Source organism: Heterocephalus glaber, unplaced genomic scaffold (assembly GCF_053883595.1).
Source record: "Heterocephalus glaber isolate CG9 unplaced genomic scaffold, H.glaber_assembly_v1.0 deba00000943, whole genome shotgun sequence".
NCBI lineage: Eukaryota > Metazoa > Chordata > Mammalia > Rodentia > Bathyergidae > Heterocephalus > Heterocephalus glaber.
In genome coordinates, this window is record NW_028258175.1 from 1,306,116 (window position 1) to 1,328,714 (window position 22,599).

Consider the following 22,599-nt stretch of genomic DNA (forward strand, 5'->3'; position numbering starts at 1 on the left):
GTACATGCCTAGAATCCCAACACTCTGGAGGCCGAGGCAGGAGGATCACCTCAAGTTTGAGACCAGCCTGGGCTACACAGTGAGTTCAGGGCCCCCTGAAATACAAAGGGAGACCCTGCCTCAAAAACAAACACAAACAAAAAAATACTTTCATCCCATGCACTCTTTCTCAGGAAACTACTGGAAGGGCTGGGGATGTAGCTGGGTGCTAGAGTGCTTGAGGCCCTAAGTTGGATCTCCAGCACTGCAAAACAAAATAAAGAAACAAAAATTAGTGTAAAATGTTCTCCAAAATGGGAACCAAACTGAGAAAGAGAAAAATCTGAGACCCAGATAATGGGACCTAGCACAGGAGAGAGATGAAGTGAAGAGAATAACTGTATGGCAGGCTCAAAAAGCAACCAGCCCATACTGCATCTAGAAGCCTTCAAGAGAGAAGAAAAAAATGGAGTGGATAGAGTATATGGTACATTAAATTGTGTGAAAATGCTGGGCATGGTGGTGCATTATCATCCCAGCCACTCAGCAAGCTGAGGCAAGAGGATCAAAAGTTCAAGGCCAGCGCCAGGGATTTAGCTCAGTGCAGTGGCACCTGCCTTGAAAGCACAAGGTCCTGAGTTCAATCTCCGATACCAAAAAAAAAAAAAGTTCAGGGCCAGCCTGGACAACTTAGTGAGACCTCGTCTCAAAATAAAGAGACCTGTTGTCTCAGGGCCTGCAGGACGCGGGCGTGGGGTGACGAGGCGGGGTAGGGGGCCAGGGACACTGCAGGAAGCTGCCTCACAGCTAAAGGGCACGGAGGCCCGCGGAGCTAACCGCGGGAGCTGTGCAGTACCGCGCGGAGGCTCGTGGGAAATGTAGTTCTAGCTCCTCCAGTGGGGAACTCCTAGTTGGGCATCTCAAGGACGACTAAGAGGCTGGATGAGGGTCGCGGGGCCAGGGTTCCTTTCTCTGTCTCTCTCCCCCCCCCTCTTCTCCCTCCCTCTTCCCCCTCCCCCTCCCCCCCTCTTTTGTTTTTGGTAGCAGTGTAAGACCGAGGGCCTTACCAAACGCTCTGAGGAGCTGACTGCAGCCACGAACACCCCGGAAGGAACACACCGGACAAGTTGGAAAATAAAACAGACCTTTATTAGTCTGACCAGACGGCACTCCCAAAGCAAAGTAGCTGAGAGAGGCAACTGGCTCAGAGTCCGAGGCTGTTTTATAGGGGGTTGAGGGGGAGGTTAACATGTAGATTTACGAAAAAAAGGAACAAAGGTTAGTGGTCGACTGTCACGTACTGATGGTCAGCAGACATACACACTAATGGTCACGACCGTCACGTACTGATGGTCAGCAGACACATTGATGGATTGTTCTACAGGTAGTGGGCCCGGGAACATTCATTCTCCGGACAAACAAGGGGTTGAGCAATTTTACTTAGGAACTGTTTCGTTACAGATTCTATTATCCCAGAACTAACAAGCACATTTTAACCATTAATTTACAAGTACAATAGAGGCTAGGGGAATAATTGATTTTGGAATCATGCAGTCCCACAGCAGGGATCGAACTGGGGTCCTTGCACTTTTGAGGCGGGCGGTGGGACCACTGAGCTAAATCCTTGGCCCTCAAACCTCTTACATAGCTTTCCACAGAATCCCTGAATGTTCCCACCCCATACAGACTCCACCTTTGCCTCAAGGCACTCCTACCTCTTCAGCAAGCTCTAGCCCAAAAGGTTTCCCACGGGTCTTCAGACCACCCTTTTTACCTGCAGTTCCTGTCTGGAAAGTCATTTTAGACTCTAACTAGCTGGCTTATTCTCAGTCCTGTCTCAGCTCAAATAAAACCTCCTCAAAGAGGCCCTCTCTGTAGGTGTGGCAACTCACACCTGGAATCCCAGGACTCGGGAGGGTGAGGCAGGAGGATTAAGAGGTCCAGGCCAGCCTGGGCTGCATAGGGAGGCTCTCTCAAAAACCACCACCAAAAGCTAAGCAAAACCAAACCAAAGGAGGCCTCGCTCACCTCCCAGGCAACACCCAGCCAGTGTCCAACTCATCGCCCTGTTTATTTGCTTCATAGTTCTTACCCTCTGTGTAATTATCTTGGTAATTTACTTTACCATTGCCCGATACGGAAACTGCAAAGCGGGAGCGATGTTCAATATACCCAGCACCTGCGACACTGCCCGGGCCACAGTTAGTGCTCAGAATATATTGGATGACACATGAGCAGTGGGCGAAATCGAGTGCAGTAGACATTGGGGGCCCTAGCACCCTCTCTTTTCACACTGTACCGGTTCTTGGTGACTCCTAGTGGTGGATGCTGGTACCACTAATCTAGTAAGCAGGTTTTTTAGAAGAAATTGGAGCACAAATTCGAGCCTCGGGCCTGGTTGGTTCATTCACTAGGCTGGGGTGGGCAGTAGGGAAGGGAAGGAAAGTGATCGGATGTTTCCCTGGCCTGGGTCCTATTAGTTACCCCGGGAAAGGCTCAAGGTTGAGAACAGGGAGCCACCTCAGCCTTGGGGGAGGGCAGCAAAATGGAGCTATAGGTAGTGGAGGGAAAGGCCTTGGGTGGAAATTAGAATCATCAGGAATGTAGGGGACAGGGGAAGGGGACGTTACCAGAACCTCTGCAGTGAGTCCTGGTCTCCTGCGAGCCACGGCAGCACACGGCGAATTACAGGAAAGGTAGAAAAATGAGACTGAGAAGCTGAGCTTTGGGTCTGATCAGTGCTGCTCTGGGCAGCAAAGACAAAGCCCCCAGCTTACCACACCTTTTATTCAGTACATCGGGAGAAACAAATGTAACAAATGACTTGCAGAGAGTTCAACAGTTCACATTGGGATAAACAAGGTGTAACGGGAAGGCTTGCAGAGAGTTCAGTACATCTCCGGCAAACAAGATGTTAATCAGTCCAAGAACAATGAGGAACTGAGCAGATGTTTGTTCTCCCAGGATGTCTCTTGTCCTGGAGAATCACAGCATTACTGGATCACTGAAGTCTCAGTTGTGACCGGAGGCCAAACTGGAGTTATTCTGTAGCTGGGCTGTAGGCAAGAGAACTAGGCTAACCAAATGATTTATCCCTAGAATTATGTAGCATTGCTCCCAACATATCTCCCTTTCTTTTTGTTTTATGTGAAGGAGTTTTATGAAAAGCAAGCACACCCAACAATGGCTTGTCCCTATGTTGTGTGAGGATCTATAGTTTGACTGGCTTAGCTGTCTATAATAAGCATAACCTTTCTGGATTGGGGCTGTAAAAGGATTAAAAAATCTAACAATTTGTTTTTAAACATTGGGTTTAAAAACTTAAAACTTTTGTTGAACTCAAATAACTATTGTCTTTAGTTATACTTTTCTACTGGGTGTTTAAGACCAAGTTACGGTGAGACCTATATTAAATAAAATCAATCTCTTGTTACCTAACAAGGTCAATTAAGTCTCCACAGGCACTGTTTTGGAACCATGCATACAGCCTCTTAGCTCCTCTGTCAGTGTCAGCCATCAGGATATGTCACGGCCTTGCTTGACCATGTTGCTTCCTGCGAAAGCATGGGAGATTTTTTTTCCTCCAGGTGACATTCCTTTGGCACACTTTTTGTTGGATCTTTACTGTTTTGGTGTTCAGCAACCTCCCTGCTCAGGAGGTTGGATGACTCACCAAAAATGCAGGATCTCAGAGATGGTTCCCTCATGTCCTGGATCTTTTTGTTATTGTTGTTGACCTTTGAGGGCCAGGGCCAAAATATTGGCTGCCTTCTTAGCCCAAATACCTCTTCAGTTTTGGTCTCTAAACTTTGGTTGTTGAACACCCAGAAGAGAAGATCAATAACATTAGCATTGTAAGAGGAGTAGTGAACTCAACTATTATAATTTTACCTGGATATAAGCATTTTGGAATAAAAATATAGTTAAACTGTTATTATTGCCAATGATAGTTGCTGTTGTGGTTGGATCCCTGAGTAGCTATCTTTTTATAGGACGTCATCTAAGGTAAATATATCAGCCTACAAGTGTGCCTATTTTCATAGGTGGCTGGAGCATGAGAAGGGCAAATACCTGAATCAAAAGGCTATTACCATAAACAATGTTAGAAGACCCATACAATTAGAGGGCATGAATACATTTTGTACACCAGAAAAGGAGCAGTAATAAATATCACAGTTACATAAAACCTTATGTTCTTCACTGTAGTTTGGTACCAAAACCATCTTTCTAATAACACTTTTTTATGACACAGAAATTAAACTTTTGAAGATGACCAATGTGGACATATTACAATAACATATTCAGAACGTAACCAATGTATACATTTTACAATCACATATTTAGCGCTTAAACATCAATGATAACCAATGTAATCAATTTATAACATATTTAGAATTTAAACTTCAATGATAACCAATGTAATCAATTTATAATAACACATTGAGACAATATTTGTTGTGGTGTGTCTCCCATAAGATTATAAAAATTACTAGGGGGTCCCTTTAGTGAATTAAGACCAGAATAATTATTTTCTGGGTGGCCACTTCTTTATTCACCAAAGGGAGTACCCACAGTTTCTATCTATTTTCACAAACAAAGAATAAGAATATATATATCTTCCTATTTTGCAACTGCTTATTGCAATTTGATTATTGCATGTAGGTGACAATATACATTACTTTTATAAAATAAATCTTGGTGGCACTTTGATCAGTTAGCAACCTGGGAAGGAAGGCATGCCTTTAATTTAATAACAATTATCTGTAAGCAAATTTAACAATAGGTGAATATCTTTTTAAAAATTTTTTTCAAAAGGTGAAAAGGAAAAGAGAAAAAAAAAATTGAGCTCAACTGTACAGACAAACAACAGACAACAGACAAACATATAAGACAATTTATAAAATTAGAGTGCACTCAAATATATTTAACCAAATTGAATCGTAATATCCGTTTTATGATTATTAGATTTATAATTGTATGACTGGTCAAAAACTTTGGAATAGTCAATTAACAGAGATCTCGAGATTAGAATCAGAAGGAATGAAAGCGCTTTTATACCTGTAAATATAAAAGGAGCATTTTGAAGTTGTCCCCCACCTTCATAAATTTTTTACCATAAATCTACAATTATCATTCCTCTGGGGGCATCATCTCAGTCCTGGACCCTGCCATGGATTTGTTGGTTGTCGCTGGTGAGGTGGGTCCCTGAGGTGTAGCTGGCTCATCGCTTTCAGCCAGGGTGCTATCACTCATTCTGCGAGATGTTGGCGGTTCCACCAGCGTGACCCACGGTCTCACGTTCCAGGAGGGTAGCCATAAGTTTTTCTCATTATCTGTTAGGACACAGGCGAAACCTTTCCCCCAAGTTATTAAGGCAGCGGGGCCATTCCACTTACCTGTTTGGACATCTTTCCAAAGGACTTGTGGTTTTTGAGTCTTAATCATGCCATCCATTTGCCAATGGAGCATAGCAGGTGGTTGTGTGGAACCTGCTACAGGATTTAAAAAATTGAGTACAAAAACGGCTAGATCTAAACGAGCTTGTGGAGGCAGCTGATTTCCTTGTGATTGTTTAAGTAATTGATGTTTGAGGGTGGCATGGGCCCTTTCTATTATGGCTTGTTTTTGTGGATTATATGGGATACCAGTACTATGCTTAACATGCCAAATAAGAATGAATTTTTGGATAAATTTATTAACATATGATGGGCCATTGTCAGTTTTAATATTTTTGGGCACTCCCATGGCAGCAAAGGCAGACAAGCAGTGTTGTTGAACATGGTGACCTTTCTCACCAGAGTGACACGTGGCATGTATCATGTGTGAAAATGTATCTATAGAGACATGTACAAATCGAGACTTTCCAAAAGAGGGAACATGCGTCACATGCATCTGCCAAATCATATTGGCGGCTAGGCCTTGAGGGTTAGTTCCCTCAGGGGGAATGGGCCGTGGAATCTGCTGGCAACTAGGACAAGCCATAACTATCTGTCGTGCCTGAGCTCGAGAGAGCTGAAAATCATGTTGTAGTGCCTTGGAGTTTTGATGGAAATAACTATGTGATTCCTTAGCCTGATCAAAAGCAGCAAGGAATCCTATAAGCTGATCTGCTTGTGCATTGCCATAGGAAAGTGGCCCAGAAAGGTTCGTATGTGATCGAATATGTCCAATATAAAAGGGAGAAGTTCTTTGACGTATGGCCTTTTGTAATCTTAAAAACAGGTTTAATAATTTGGGTTCTAAGGTAGAGCGGACCATAGCTCCTTCCAATCTTTGAGTCAAGCAAACTGCATAAAAGGAATCACTTAAAATATTGAGAGGTTGGGAGGGAAAGTTTTCAATCACAAATAAAATGGCTAGCAACTCTGACCGCTGAGCAGAGAGACCAGATGTAGGCAACACATAACTAAAGGAAGAGCTCCAAATTGCTGCTTGGCCCTTAGAGGAGCCATCAATGAAATAGGTTGAGGCACCTTGCAATGGCTGAAATTGAGTAACCTTGGGGAGAATAAACTCATGTTGTAAAAAAAGCTGAAACAGAGGATCACTAGGGTAATGATTATCTATATGTCCAATAAAATCTGCAAAGGCTACTTGCCAATATAAAGCAGTCTGTAGCAGCATCTGCATTTGATCCTTATCAACTGGGATAATGATGAAATGAGGGTCAGCACCAAATAATTGTCAGGTATGATTACGTCCCGAGGAAACTATTTTTGCAATTTGTTCTAGATATAATTGTAGAGATTTCACTAACTGGTTAGATAAAAACAACCATTCCATGGGAAAGACCCGTTTTTCGTACCATTGCCCTATTTAAGCCTGTAGGTGAGTGGGGGGTGTTAAGCACAAACAAATAAACTGGATAATTAGAGTTGATAGGAAAAACCTGATGGTTATGTATGCTTTGTTCTATTAACTGTAGCTCCTTTTGTGCCTCCAGAGTTAATTTTCGAGGGGAATTAACATCAGAATCTCCCTGTAATATTTTGTATAAATTTTGCAATTGAAAAGTTGCTATCCCTATCTTAGGCCTAATCCAATTAATATCACCTAATAATTTTTGAAAATCATTTAATGTTTTTAATTTGTCTGTCCTAAATTGTATCTTTTGTGGCTTAACCGATCGTTCTGATAACAAGGTACCCAGGTAAATATAAGGCTCAGATAGTTGAACTTTTTCAGGTGCTATGCACAATCCAAAACGCACTAAATCCTTCTTTGCAACAGCAAAGGCCTGTAAAAGTAGCTGTTGTGTATTTGCAGAGATTAGTATGTCATCCATATAATGTGTTAAATATACAGTAGGGAATAATTTACGAGTAGCTTGAAGAGCCTGTGCTACAAAAAGCTGACACAATGTGGGGCTGTTAGCCATTCCTTGAGGCAACACAGTCCACTGAAAGCGCTTCATTGGTTCTTTAAAATTTGTGCTAGGTACCGAAAAGGCAAATCGAGGTCGGTCACTTGGCCACAAAGGAATGTTAAAGAAGCAGTCTTTTAAATCTATAATTATAAGCGGCCACTTCTGGGGGATTGCCACTGGGTTCGGTAAGCCAGGTTGCAGTGCCCCCATTGGAATGAGGCTAGCATTAACTGCACGTAAGTCCTGAAGCAAACGCCATTTGCCTGACCTTTTAGGAATAACAAAGATAGGTGTGTTCCAAGGGCTCACAGATGGTTCCAAATGCCCCTTGTTAACTTGCTCTAATATGAGTTGTTGTAGAATGGTTAGTTTCTCCTGTGGTAGGGGCCATTGATTAACCCAAATGGGATCATTTGATTTCCATTGTAAAGGCAAGGCTGCCTTGGGTGGAGAAACTTTCTCAATAGCCCCAACTAAAAATTTTGATCATATCCAATTCCAAAGCGATTATTTTTTTGTTTCTGTTTTATAGGCTGTGTTGTTCCCTGAAGTTGCTTGCCCAATCCTTTTCCTGGTTCATATCCCATTTTAGACATCATCTGTTGGCCCGGTGAAGTTTCAGGTGGCAAAGCAGTCACTACAATTCTCCATTCTTCCAACAAGTCTCTGCCCCATAAGTTTACAGGTATGGGAGCTATGTAAGGACAAATATATCCCAATTGACCATCAGGCCCTTCATAAGGCAGAAGAATGGAGCTTTGTAAAACTTGATGGGGGGTGCCAAGGCCTACCAGAGATGTTTTAGTTGGTTTTTTCCCCCAAGATGATGGCCAAAAACATGTGCCGATCACAGACACATCCGCGCCTGTGTCTATCAGCCCTGTAAAGAATTTGCCATTCAATTTAATTTTGCACATGGGGCGGTTTTTGGAAATCTCTTGGGTGAAATAAATTTCTTCTTGAGGAATTTCTGGCTGAGGACCCTCTTGGGAATTTTTAACGCTAACATTATTTAATTGTGGTTTAGGCAAGAGCAACAATTGTGCAATATAATCTCCTTGTTCTATTACCCAAAGTCCTGTGGAGCTAACAGGAACACACAATTCCGAGGTACAATCAGAATTAACAATAGCTGGAGTAACAGTAATGCCTTTCAAAGTTAGAGAGAATTTTCCAAGTATCAAGCCAATGGTTGGGGGGGGGGGGTGTCCATGAATTCCTGTGGGGACAGATACCAGAGTCTCACCTCCCAGCAGGCGAACTCTCTGAGCAGCAGAAAGATCTATTCCTGAGCTTCCCAGTGTTCCCCTGAGGAGGGAAGAAATGTCCCTCCGGACACCCATGTTGTCTGATTTTGTACTTGTGCACGGGTCTGAACTGGGTACCGCTGACTCAGGGGGACTGGGGCCCCCTGGCCCTGATCCCCTATTGTTTCCCGAGCCCGGGGAAGGGCTCGATTTCCGTTTCCCGGCAGCAGTGCACCATCCCTATCATATTTGGAGCGGCAATCTTTAGCCCAGTGAATGCCTTTTCGGCATCGAGGGCAAAGGCCAGGCGGTACCTTGTTTTCTCTGGATGCCTGACTCAGTGGCCCTGGTTCAGCTTGTAAAGCCATTTTTATTTTACAGTTTTTTCTGAGATGCCCCATTTCTCCACAATTAAAACATTTTAAATCACTGTGTGTACCTCGTAAATGTTGGGAGATGGCTTGAGCCATCAGAGCTGAATTGTATAAAGGAGACCCAATATTCTGGCATGCCTTAATATAGGCTCCAAGATCTTTAGAGGAGCGAACAGGATTTATTGCCTGTTTGCAATCCATATTAGCATTTTCATAGGCTAACTGTAAGATCAGGATGTCTGCTGCCTGGGAATTAGAAATCTGTCTCCTAACAGTTTGTTGTAATCTTGCTACAAATTCTGTGTAAGTTTCCACCGGCCCTTGCATGATTTGAGTAAAAGATTTCATCGGCGCACCCTCAACTGGCACAGAAGCCCAAGCCCTCCGCAGGAGGTCCTCTAGCTGGTGGAAGAGTAACGCTGGGCAACAGGCCTGCCTGCTTAAATCCGAAAAGTCACCTGTGCCCAAAAACATGTCCATAGTAACTTCTCTCGACTGAGCATCTCCCTGAGCATTTTTATGAGCCTGTTCCCTGATTAAAGAATGAAGTTCCACCTCAAAGTGGAGATACTGAGCTGGGGATAGGCACGTTTTTGCAAGATGAAAAACATCATGAGGAACCAGAGAATAAGTCTGAAGTACATTGTCCAACAAACCTACTGTATAGCAGCTTTGGACACCATTCATTAGCACGCTCTGCCTGAGGTCCTTTAGAATATTAAAATCAAATGAGGCATGAACATACATGTCCACCTCTGAGTTGTCAGGATCAGGCAAAACTGAGACAGGAAAGCACAAAGGGTCTCCCATTGCCTTGCCTGATGTCACAGCCTTTTGCAAGGCACGGCGATAGGGAGTGGCCCCAGAAGAGGGATTCACAAGAGGGGCAGCTAGACCTCTGCGAGATGGCTGAGGGGCTAGAGAGTTAGGGTCTTCCTCAGCACGCTGTGGCGGTGGAGCAGAAGCCGCAGTGAGACGAAAGCAAACCGGAGAAGAAGCCGAACAAGGGGAAACCTGGACAGAAGGGTTGGTGGGGGGAGGGGTAGCCAAGGTTTCCTGAACTGAATGAGAGCATTTGAGAGCAGAGTGGACTAAGGCCCAAGTGGGGAGTGTTCGGGGGGAGAGACGATCACCCCTTCGCTGAGCCTCACGGAGAATGGTACCTACACGTTCCCATGCTATTAAGTTAGTTGTCCCTTCCTGGGGAAAGGATGGGACATATATTTGCATGTCTTTTACCAAATCTATCACAGCACCCTTAGGTACTGGGTACATAGCTTGTTTTAATAGCGACTTAAGTAATTTGGCAAAGTTACGCTGTTCTGTTGACAGAGACTGACCCATAGTTATAAATCAGTAAAGATAGAAAATTACCCCCAGCTGGACACACTTACCACCAGTGTCCCTCGTCCTAGTCCGGAAATCGTCCTGGGAGATCCGTGTGCTGTCTCTCTTACTCCAAGTTTGTCTCACAGGCGAGTTCACCCCTGGATCCGATTCATATCCACGTTGGGCGCCAAATGTAGGGGACAGGGGAAGGGGACGTTACCAGAACCTCTGCAGTGAGTCCTGGTCTCCTGCGAGCCACGGCAGCACACGGCGAATTACAGGAAAGGTAGAAAAATGAGACTGAGAAGCTGAGCTTTGGGTCTGATCAGTGCTGCTCTGGGCAGCAAAGACAAAGCCCCCAGCTTACCACACCTTTTATTCAGTACATCGGGAGAAACAAATGTAACAAATGACTTGCAGAGAGTTCAACAGTTCACATTGGGATAAACAAGGTGTAACGGGAAGGCTTGCAGAGAGTTCAGTACATCTCCGGCAAACAAGATGTTAATCAGTCCAAGAACAATGAGGAACTGAGCAGATGTTTGTTCTCCCAGGATGTCTCTTGTCCTGGAGAATCACAGCATTACTGGATCACTGAAGTCTCAGTTGTGACCGGAGGCCAAACTGGAGTTATTCTGTAGCTGGGCTGTAGGCAAGAGAACTAGGCTAACCAAATGATTTATCCCTAGAATTATGTAGCATTGCTCCCAACACAGGAATTATAAATAGAGAAGGTGATGGAGCTCACCCTAAAAAAAAAGACAGGAAGGTGACCTCACCACATGTGGGCTGCCCCTTAGCTCTCTCAGGGGAGTGGGGAGGCTTCCTGCATCTATTTAAATTTTTTTTGTTTTTGGTACCGGGGATAGAACTTAGGACCTGGAGCTTGTGAGGCAGGCGCCAGAACCACTGAGCTAAATGCCCGGCCCGTTTCCTGCATCTATTAAGGAGCATTTGGGGAGTGCTCTGAGCCTCTGCCTTTCTGGGTGACCTTGTGCAAGTCTCCTGGGCTCTCTCAGCCTGGGTATCCTGTCTGTAAAATAGGTGTGGCCATGCCCACTTATGGAAGTCCTGGAGGGGATCCCATGACACACTACTGTTTACTTGATCCATCGAGTGCCAGGCCCTCTGAGGAAACAAAGCCTGATACTTTTATTCTTCAAGAGACTGTGGTCTGGGGGGAGATCTAGGACAAGGACACCAATCATCTGAGGATTACAGTGAAAATGGTGAGTCAGGAGAACTGGAGTGGATGAAGAGCTAAAAGGCCATGTGATTTCCTTCTGGGAGGAGACCTGGGAAGGCCCTCCACAGGAGGTGGCTGTGAAGCAGAGGTCTTCAGGGCAGTTGAATTTGAGCTTGAATGTGCAGAGGAGGACAAGGGCATTTCAGATGGAGGGAATGGAAGAAGCAAAGGCAGGGAGGGAGCCCAGGGAGCATCTGGGTGTATTTCCCCACACGTATAAGGGGGTAAGGCTGGAAAACTAGATTGGGGAGAGACCTCTAAGGGTGTTGGGGCTCCCTGACCTGAATGGGCGTGGTTAGAGATCCCTTTATCCTGGGTTCTCCTAAAAAATTTTTTTGGTACTAGGGCCCAAACTTGCAAGGCAGGTGCAGCGCGGCTGAGCTAAATCCCCGGTTCTCTCCTGAAAATTTTACCAAGAAGCAATATCCCAAGTTATAGCAGCACCTTGTCCTCTATCTCCCAATTCAAAAGCAGTGAGGCCGATGGATCCACCTTCAGTATGAGCAGTAGTGTGGTAGGTGCTGGGGATACAGCCATGAATAAATACATCTTGTCCAGTTCCTCCCAGCATGTATGTGAAAGGGTCCTTGGAGGCCATGCCTCCACTATACACTCAGGGACATGAGACTAAGAGGAGAGAAGCAATCCAAGGGCACTGGTGAGTGGGCGCCCAGGCACCTGACTCAGTTTCCCGTCACACCATTGGCTCTGGGACCTCTGACCAGTCCAGGTTCCCTGCCTCACACCACCTGCTCAGCCATGGCCTCTGTGGCTGTTCTGCAGCTGCTGCCTTGTCTTCCACTCTAGTGTCCCCAAAGAGCCATACTGGGACCAGTTACGCCAACCCGCTCTACGGGGGAGGTGGCCAGTTTTGAGCAGCAACAGGTTCGCACTTTGTGCATGTCTGTCTGACCCTGACAACCTATCCTGTCACTAAGTATTTATTGGCTTGAGCTAGAGAAACACCTTTAGTTTGAAAAGACCCAATTCCTTGAGAGGACAGGATTATTAAGAGCAGAAAACATGTAAACCAAAAAACAAGACCAAACACATCAAGGCCCTGATTAAAGCAGGGAGGCTGGGTTGCTAAAATGTGTCACGAGAGAATAGAGAAAACCGACCCGTCCTGGGGGTGTGGCTGACAGAGAGGCTGAGAGAAGAACTTCCACTGAGGGGCTAATTAGACATTCACGTCCATCCTTTTGTTCTGAGCTTGGTTGGTCTTCAGAAGATGATTCTATGGAGAACAGAATTTGAAAGTTCCTGCAGGACGGTTTACAAAACCTTCACAACTCGATCAGGGACCTCCTGGAAGGAGGGCAAAAGCAGCCAGGACAGTACGTCTCTTCCTTCCTGTCAGCTCCAAGGACCATCTGATCCTTGAGCTCTAGAAGTCCTGGTCCCTTACTCTTCCAAAATTGGAGCCATAGGGCTGGGGATTTAGCTCAGTGGTTCCGCCGCCTGCCTCACAAGCAGAAGGACCCGAGTTCAATCCCCGGTACCAAAAATAACCCCCCAAAAAACAAACAAAATTGGAGCCATAGAGGATTTCAGAGAAGGCCACCGTTTAAGTGGTGTTTTATAATACATATTTCATTACAAAGAGTTGGGGTTCTTGTCTGGAGAAGTTTAACAGGCTCCAGGGAAGGTCCTGCGGGTACACAAAACTTCCATTCCCTGATCCACCAGGCACCCAGTGAGCCTGGACTTAGACCTATGGACCGGGCCTGCAGGACAGCACCTAGATATCCTTGAGCAGGGATGGTGAACTCTTTAGAGCTCTCAGTGACACAAACAGCCCACTGCTGCACATGTGCCACAGGTTCACCACTGTCCCAGAGGCATCCTGGACTCAAACCAAATTCATTGTCTTCCACCAACCTTTGCATCTTCTATGCCTTCATTTCAGCAAAGAGCAAAACTATCCATGCAGTTACTCTAGCCAGAAGCCAGAAGTGACTTGGGACCACTTTTTCCCTCCTATTTTCCATATCTAATCTTCACATTGCTTAATTCAGTGGCTAACTTGTATGCGTGTGGGGGACTTCGGATTGAACCCAAGGCCTTCACACTGAGCTACATCCCCAGCCCCTTTTATTTTTAAATTGTGAGACAGACTCTTGCTAATTTGGGCAAGATGGACTCAAACTCATGACCCTCCTGCCTCAGTCCTCCAACATGCTGGGATTACAGGGATGTGCCACCATGCCCAGCTCCAATGGCTAATTTTCTGCTCTCATTTTATTTAGCAGTGCAGCAGCATACAAACCAGATATTCAGTCATTCTGGAACACTGTCCTCTGTGCGTGTGTGTGTGTGTGTGTGTGTGTGTGTCCGGGCCTGTGTCTATGTATGGGTGTATGCGTAAGTGTGTATATGCTCTGGGGATTAAATCTAGTACATCCTCCATGCTAAGCACTGAGCTGGACCCCCAGGTCCTAGAATTCTTTCCATTTTTAGAGCAAATCATGTCCTTCTTGCCTTGAGCATTGATTGTTCCCAGAGCGCTATGCCCTCCCCTTCTTGGTGGTGCTAGGGATGAAACTAGGGCCTTGCACATTCGAATTGACTCTCCCCTCCCCTCCCCTCCCTCCCCCTCCCTCCCCCCTCTTCTCTTCTCTTGACATTCCTGCTATGCAGTTCAGCGTGGCCCTTGAACTTATTCCAGGCTGGCCTGGAACTTGTGGAGATCCTCTTGCCTCAGCCTCCTGAGTGCTGGGATCATAGGCATGTTTCACCATGCCTAGGTGGGTAAAAGGTGACTTTTACTCACTTTAAACATTATTTTCTTTTTTTAAATTTTCATTAAGTTTATTGGTACATTTTAGGTATAAAATAGTTACATTACTCGTTGGGATCTTGTACCTGTACATGATGTATCTTGGTTCTTATTTTTCCCCATTCCCTATTTACAAAGACTTTGTTTCCATTTTTTCCTTTTCTCATATTTTTTCCTTTCCCTTCTTTCCTTTCCTCTACCCTTCCCACGTCCCCTACTCCTTTAGACCTTTACTTCCTATTTCACATTATCAATTATACCATTTGAACCTTATTTACACTTTTAATTTTTCACACTAGAGAAACTATTCAGTATTTACACACGTGTGTCCTATTTATTTCACTTAAGAGTATGGGCTCGATATGCATCCAGTTAGCTATAAATGTCTCTAGCTTCTCTATATGGCTGAGTAGTACTCTATTTTATAAAAAAACTACATCTTCTTTATCCAGTTTCCAGTTGATGGGCACTTGGGCTGTTTCCAAACTTTAGCTATTACAAACTCTATGTCGCTATGAACATGGGTGCACATATATCACTGTAGTATGATTCTTTCAATTTTTTTGGAAAGATCCCCACCAGAGGGATAGCTGGGTCAAATGGGAGCTCTAGCCCTAGTTCTTTGAGGTATCTCCATACTGATTTCCACAGTGGTTGCACCAGTCTGCACTCCCATCAGCAATGGAGAAGGGGCAGGGATTTAGCTCAGTGGTTCTGCCGCCTGCCTTGCAAGGGCAAGGTCCCAAGTTTGATCCCCGCTATCAAAAAAAAAAAAAGAGAAGGAGAAGGATTCCTTTCTCCCCACAGCCCCACCAACATTTGTTATTGGTTGATTTCTTTCTTTGTGTGTTTTTTTTTGGTACCAGTGATGTCGAACATTTTTTCATATATTTATTTGCTGCTTTTACTTGTTTGTCTGAGAAATGTCTGTTCATTTCAGATGCCCATTTTTGAATTGGATCTTTATATTTGGGGGGTCTGATTTTTTTGAGTTCTTTATATATTCCAGATAGTAGTCCTTTGTCTGAGGTATAGCTGGTAAAATTTGTTTCCCACATTGTAGGTTGTCTCTTAGCTCTGTTTGTGGTTTCTCTTGCAGTGCAGAAGCTTTTTAATAAGATGAGATCCCAGTTGTTGATTCTTTGCGCTAGTTCCCGTGCTACTGAGGATTTGTTATAAAATGTTTTCCTATGTCAATGTCTTCAAGAGTTCTACCCAACTTATCTTCCAGCAAGTTAGACATTATTTTCTGAGCCTGGAGTGGCAGCACACACCTGTGATCCCAGCACTGCAGAGGCTGAAGCAGGAGGATCACCGAAAATTCAAGGCCAGCCTGGGACTATACAGTGAGACTCACAAACAAACAAACTAACTAACTCACTTTCTCCAAGACAAGCAATAAAAATTCCAACTTTTTTCTCCCTGGTACTGGGGATTGAATCTAGGGCCTTCACAATTGAGCTACATCCCCAGTCCTTTTTTCCTTTTTAAAAAGAAATTTTAGTTTTCTGACAAGGTATTGTTAAGTCTGTAAATTACCCAGGCTGGGCTTGAACTTCTAATCCTCCTGCCCCAGTCTCCCAGAGAGCTGGGATTACTGGTGTGAAACAGCATGCCCAGTTTAGAAAACCCAAGGAAAAGTGGCTGGGGATTTAGCTCAGTGGTGCCATTGTCTGTCTCACAAGTATAAGGTCCTGAGTTTGATCCCTGGTACCACACACACACACACACAAAAGAAATAAAAGTGGCTTGATTAATAAAGGGACATATAACCAGAAGTTTAAGTTAGAACATTTCTGAAACTTGTAAAATAAGTGACTCAGCAACTGTTATCAAGGATCAAGGTCCATTCTATCTTGGTCCCCTGCTAACCTCAGCCCAGGGCATATCTCTCCTCTCAATCATAGTCTAACATACCAACACCTAGGGGTAGAAGTAGCCTGTGTCTATTTAAAAAGAACTAAGAAAAGGAAACAAAAAAGAACTAAGAACCTTTCCTGGGAGTCTCCACCAGCCTTCCTCTCATTTCTCTTTGTCAGGAACTAGGTCACGTGCTCACCCATAAACCATGGATGGCCAGGGCAATGGGCCGTGGTGACCATTTCAGACCGAACAAGTGTAGAAGAAGGGAAACAGATTTTGCCACAGTGGAGGCGGGACGCTGGGCGGGCGCAGGGGCCAGGCTAGAGCAGGAGGGGCACCTGAGTTTGAGGCCAGGCAGGGAATTCAAGGCCAGCCTGAACTGCACAGCGAGGTTCTGCCTCAAACAAAGGGACAAACAAACAAAAAAAGGACAGAGAAGGGAAAAAGGACAATTGAGTAGGTTAACCAAGGGTTCTTTTTTTGTTTTGTTTTGTTTTTTAGGTACCGGGGATCGAACTTGGGTCCTTGCGCTTGCATAGCAGGCGTTGAAACAACTGAGCTAAATCGCTGGCCCAACCAAGGGTTCTTACTACAGCTTTCCTGGCCACACAGTCTAAGGAGTGAAGTGAGGAGCCTTGTGCAGGCTAAGCAGGTGTTTGCCCCGAGCTACATCACCAGCCCTTTCACAGCATGTTAAATACAGGGTTCATTTTGGAGACAGGATCTTGCTAAATTTTCCAGGCTGCACTTGAACTTGTGATTTTCCTTCCTTAGTCTCCAGAGCAGTTGGAATTACAACAACACACCACGTGGCAGTGTTTTTTGTTATTTTGGTACCAGGAATCGAACTTGGGACCTCAAGCTTGTGAGGCAGGCAGCGAGACCACTGAGCTAAATCCCTGGCCTGTGGCAGTTTTTTAAATACAGTAACATTTAATTTTCTTTTTTACTACTCTATATTTGTGATAAATAATAATGTTTATCTTGGGTAATTATATATATCACGTTTAATTTTCCCCAGAGTATTTATCACCATTTCAGCCATTATTGTGTAAGTGCTAATATCAGAATCTAAGGCCAAACTGCCTGAATTTGAAACCTGACTTAATGGCTTTCTAGCTGTTAGGTTATTCTCTCAATCTCCTTATCTGTAAAGTGGAGATGACCTACTAATAATATTATTAGGATGGGGCCCAGGGATTTAGCTTAGTGGTTCTGGTGCTTGCCTCGAAAGTGCAAGGTCCTGAGTTCAATCCCCAGTACCAAAAAATATATATATATGTATATATATTATTAGGATGACCTCTTAATAGTGTCTACTTCAAAAGGTTGCTTTGAGGATTAAACATTTAAAATGCTTAAATCAGCTACCCTAGTCCAGTTCATTCTGGAGATCCAGCTGTATGATGAAGATGCTATTTGTACCTTTATACAGTAGTAAATTCCCTTTTCTTGTATAAATCAGTCCAAACTTGTTTCTCTGGCTTACATTCAATTTTAGATGCTAACATGTCCATTGTATAAGTATCCGGCAATGTACAAATTCTATTACAAACAAACCTGTGATGAACTTTTTATATGTGTCTCTTTGTATTTATGCATTCATGTCTCCAGGAGATACACTGTACCTAGAAGTACCATAAATTTGGGACTTTTTACTTTTTGGTGTTGGGGATTCAAGCTGCCACACCCCCAACCCTCACGCTAAGCACCGGCTCCACCACTGAGCTGTATGCCCAGCCCCATATTGGGATCTTTTGTTTGTTTGTTTTTTCAGTACCAGGGATTGAACTCAGGACTTTGTGCTTTCGAGGCAGGCTCGGTGCCACTGAGCTAATGAGCTAATCCCCAGCCCCTGTATTGGGATCTTAATTTCTAAAATCTACCCTTTCTTCCATTTTCTTATTCTTTTGCTCCCACCAAAATGCAACACTCTAAGCTTCTGGAGAACAGAGTTAGTGACTCTAATTAGAGGTACAATGATAAATTATTCTAAAACTGTTCTTGGATTTCACAAAGACCTGGACTCTTCCCGTGTCAATAACTCAGTGGTTCTTGGATATGAAATTAACTTCATTATAGGGAACAGGAAAGGGGACGTCACCAGAGACCCTCAGTGGGTCCTGGCCTCAGGTGAGCCACTATAACACAAAGCTGATAAGAATAAAGAAATGAGATTTAGAAAGCTGGGTCTTGGGGCTGATCAGTGGGCAGCAAAGACAAAAGCCCCCAAGGACATCCAGTATTTATTGATTACAAGTGTGGGAAGAAAGTGAGCAGGGTGTGGTTTGAAGGCATCTAATGATATAGGACCAAACACCTGGCATGACAGCGCCAGGCAGGGCTGTCAGGGAGTCGGCACTGCTTGTCTTGGTTGGATAGAACAAACAGATATTGGGACCGGGTGCAATCAGTATGTAACCCATCAGGTCAGTGAGAAGCCCTAATCCAGGGGAAAGGGTTTTACTGGGGTCATGCTTACCTCAGCTGCACGGAGCTCAGCAGAGCCCTGCCACTTCACAGAGCGGGGCCTGGGTTTCCATGGCAGCCATTGAGGGAGGGGCTAAACCCTCCAGTTGGCCGTCTGACATACCCATTGAGTCACGTAGGGCTTCGGCTTGATTCCTGATAGAAAACAATACTGCCGAATTATGGAAGGCAAGAAGCACATGACACAGCCTGCTAGTACTGGGCAGGATGTCTGCTACACTTCATGATTACCACCTCATGAATTCTCTAATGTAAGCAAGCCTGGGGTTCCTGTGTGGGGCACTGAGACTGCGAGCGGCGCATGGGGTGCAAAGATGGGCAAAGCGCCTGTAACAGGCCACACACGGCCGGGTATTCTGTCTGCCCGGTGCAGAGGACGAGGTACTGATTCCTTTCTTCAGGACAGAGGTGGGGATCAACTCCCGTGAGGAGCCGGAGTGGGACGCAGGGTTGTGGGGCCTGGTCCTCTTTGATCTTGCTCCTGCTCCATTCTTTCCCTTCCATCTCATCCAGAGGGCGGGGTTGTCTAGAGGAGTCTCTGTGTCCCTACCCTGAGAGGCTTAACATCTTGCAGAAGGCTGAGGCATAAGGATCACAAGAGTCCAGCCTGGGCACCTTGGCGACTTGGTGAGACCCTGTCTCAAAATAAAAATAGAAGAGGGCTGGGGCTGTAGCTCAACACAAAGGCCCTGGGTTCAATCCCCGGTATCCATCCACCCCCAAATCTAGGCGCAGGGCCCTTTACGTATAGGATTTTCCACTTGGCAGACACTCTCCTCCCTGCCAGCCATTTCTTTGATGCCACCTGCCCAAAAGGAAAGTGATGTGCCCGCGCTCTCCTGCCATCTGTTCTAGTCCCTTCCGCGGGTCAAATTGGCTTCTCTCCCTTTAAGAAGTTTGGCCCTTAGGGACAGGGATTTAGCTCAGCGGTGCCTTTTGAGCCGGGCGTGGTGGCGCACGGCTGTAGTCCCAGCACTTTGGAGGCAGAGGCAGGAGGATTGCTGCGAGTTCAAGGCCAGCCTGGGCTATATAGTGAGTTCATTGCCAGCCTAAACTACAAAGCAAGACCTTGTCTCAAAAAACAAAAACAAAAAAAGAAGTTTGGCCCGGGAGGAAGAATTAAAAGAGCGAGAAGTTGGGCCGGGAATTTAGCTCAGTGGTTCCGCCGCCTGCCTCGCAAACGGAAGGTCCCGAGTTCCAGGACCCCCGGTACCAAACCCCCCCCCCCCAAAAACAGCAAGAAGTACAAACCATGCTTGAAGCTCCCTCAGATTGGTCCCGTTCGGGTAAGGGGCGGGCTGTAGCAAAATACACGTCGGTGATTGGTCTTCCCTCTCCTCGAGGTGATTTCTGTGAGGTCCCGACCCCCTGAAGCCAAGGAGGGCGCCCGTGATTGGTCAGATGCTGGGGCCAGGATTCGAGCGCCCCGGGTTCAGTGCGGCGGGATGTCCGGCGGCTGTGGGCGTGGGGGAGAGGACAGTGCTGCCGCAGCCGGCGCGTTCAGGTTCAGCCCGGAGCCCACGCTCGAGGACATGTAAGAACTTCTCGTCCGGCCGGAGGCGTGTGGGGCGATGGGCCCTTTCGGCCTCGCCGGGTCCCTCCGCGTGCTCGGCCCGGCCCGCCGGCGCCTCCGAGTCTCCTCACCGCGCGGAGGGCCGGGGCGTCCCGCGCCTCCTCTGCGCACAGGCGTGCGTGCTACAGCGGGCAGGTGACGCGCGGCCCGGCCAGGTGCCAGGCTTCGGGCCTTGGGCTGCGGGAGCGCGGTAATAGCGCTGGAGTGAGGTCTGCCAGGCCTGCTCGCCCAGGTAAAGAGCCAGACCCGTCAGGAGATGATTGCCCGAGGCCGTGCAAGGGCTTAGTTGCAGAATCCCCTGGCCCCACGCGCCTCTTCCGTGTCACTGGGCCGTACCTGAGTCCTACATCCCTTCACACCGTTTGTTTCTATTGCAGCCGACGCCTCCATGCAGAATTTGCTGCTGAACGGGACTGGGACCAGTTCCACCAGCCTCGGAATCTCCTCCTGGCCTTGGTGGGGGAAGTGGGGGAACTGGCAGAACTCTTGTAAGTAGAGGGAAGGTGTTGTGTGAGGGAGAGCATTTATTTGCTCCTAAAACACTCCTGGATTCAGTTTCCCTCCTGGTGCTGAGGAGACAGAGTTGACGCACAGGCGCCAGGCCCGCTGTAGGACACCCAGGGTCGTGAAGGAGTGACCTTTACCCCAGCACTGCGAGGAGGATCGCAAGTTTGAGCACGGCCTGGGCTACGGAGATCCTGTCTCAAAAAAAAAAAAAGAAAAATAAAGTGATGGGATCAGCTCAGTTTCTGGGGCTGAAAAGGTGTTCTATAGAAGGCCTGCTTTCACACTCCAAACAAGGTGAACTACATTTCCAAACGTGGTGAGGCAAGAAAGGGCAACAGCTTAAATTTAGAAAGAATCCAGCGTTCTTTCAGGATCAGCTTCCCAAGGATTTTGTATCCGTTTTGTTCCCTTGTGTATCCCAAGTGCCCGGCTCATCAGAGGACCAGACACCTAGAAGATGAGCAGTGGGGCTGTGGAGGAGAGGAGAGGATAGGAGGAGGCCCCAGAAAGACGAGATGGGATGGTTTGGACAGAAGACCTGGCTAGATTTTAGCGGTAGGAAGAGCAGTGTACTGCAGGGAGGATTGAGACCTGAGGAGCGGGAGGCTGGTGTAGTCCGAGCAGTGATGGCAAGGCCTAGACCAGGGACAAGGGAAGGGCAGAGACAGGGAAGCAGGCTGGGCAGTTGCAGATGAAGTAGCATCACCTGGAATCGCGAGACAAGGGCTCAAACGAGGCAGATGTGGTTCACAGTGAAAGGAGATCGATGAGCAATATGGAAACTAATTTTAAAGATCTGGAATTGTGACCAGTTTTATGAGGAAAATAACACACAGGGGTGAGAGAGGAAGTAACAAAAGGAAGGCTTCCTGAGGACGTGAGCCAATGTGAGGGCTGAGCCAAGACCAGTAACAGGTGGGAACTGGCCAGGGAAACATCCTGGGAGTCACCCACTGGGAAAGCATTCTCACCTCAAAGAGGGAGCCAGCTGACAGGCCCTGATGCAGGTGGCCTCTGTACAAGGCAGGAAGAGTCACCGTGGCTTAGGTGGGGAAGACAGAACAGCGATGACAGGCAGATGAGCTATCATGGATGTGAACTGGGAGGCTGCTACACGGCCTGGGTCAGAAGTTTGGTCCTCAGTGGCAGTGGCTGGGCTGGAGATGACAGGAACTGGGCTGCAAGCTTTGTCAGCAGGTGACAGGTTCTCTTGGGCACTCCTTGGGGGGATCAAAGTTAGAGACCGAGGTCTAGCTGTTACCTTGGGGTCTCTTCCAGAGGCCCACATGGCTTGGGGTTTCCTTGGCGGAACTTCCTGGGGGTTCATTGCTTTGATGACTGAGGTGCTTCTAAGAGAGGAGGAGCCTGCCATCCTGGTTAGCAGCTGTGTGTCTTGTGTTCTCCCCCCAGTCAGTGGAAGTCTGATGCAGACCCTGGCCCCCAAGCCTGGCCCCTGAAGGAACAGGCAGCCCTTCAAGAGGAGCTTAGTGATGTCCTCATCTACTTGGTGGCCTTAGCAGCCCGCTGCCATGTGGATCTGTGCCAAGCGGTGCTCTCCAAAATGGACACCAACCGGCAGCGCTACCCCGTCCATCTGTCCTGAGGTTCTGCTTGAAAGTATACAGACTTGCGCCAGGCCGCCACCTCTGAAGACCGGGCTGTGGGGCCTGCAGATCTGGCCAGTGAATCGATGGGCCAGGGCTCAACACCTGCAGCTCAGCATGGCAGCTGAAGAGCGGAGGGTGGCTCTGCTGTGGAACTTGTTCTAGTCCTTTCCTCTCGGGTCATGGCCCTGAGGGCCTCCAGAAGATAGTCTCTCCCCCAATAAAACAGTTACGGGCAGCAA

The 22,599-nt window shown here is 46.6% G+C and overlaps 1 protein-coding gene and 1 long non-coding RNA gene across 3 annotated transcripts; one reads left to right on the forward strand and one right to left on the reverse strand.

Annotated features, from left to right (window-relative positions):
* Window positions 1-2,693: 2,693 nt before the first annotated feature.
* On the reverse strand, window positions 2,694-18,772 carry LOC147828623 (uncharacterized). The gene is made up of 2 exons (XR_015450356.1): window positions 18,666-18,772; window positions 2,694-12,778 (listed from the first exon to the last, which is right to left on the reverse strand). It is a non-coding gene; the product is annotated as an uncharacterized LOC147828623 (long non-coding RNA).
* A 33-nt stretch (window positions 18,773-18,805) lies between these two features.
* Dctpp1 (dCTP pyrophosphatase 1) lies at window positions 18,806-22,599 on the forward strand. Of its 2 annotated transcripts, none has more exons than XM_087208823.1 (3): window positions 18,806-18,924; window positions 20,624-20,734; window positions 22,164-22,599. In XM_087208823.1, exons 1-3 carry the CDS (start codon window positions 18,881-18,883, stop codon window positions 22,354-22,356), a joined length of 348 nt encoding a protein of 115 aa, XP_087064949.1. In that variant the 5' UTR covers window positions 18,806-18,880; the 3' UTR covers window positions 22,357-22,599. The 2 variants fall into 2 exon arrangements, with proteins under 2 accessions (XP_087064949.1, XP_087064948.1); XM_087208822.1 differs by lacking the exon at window positions 18,806-18,924 and adding an exon at window positions 20,030-20,207.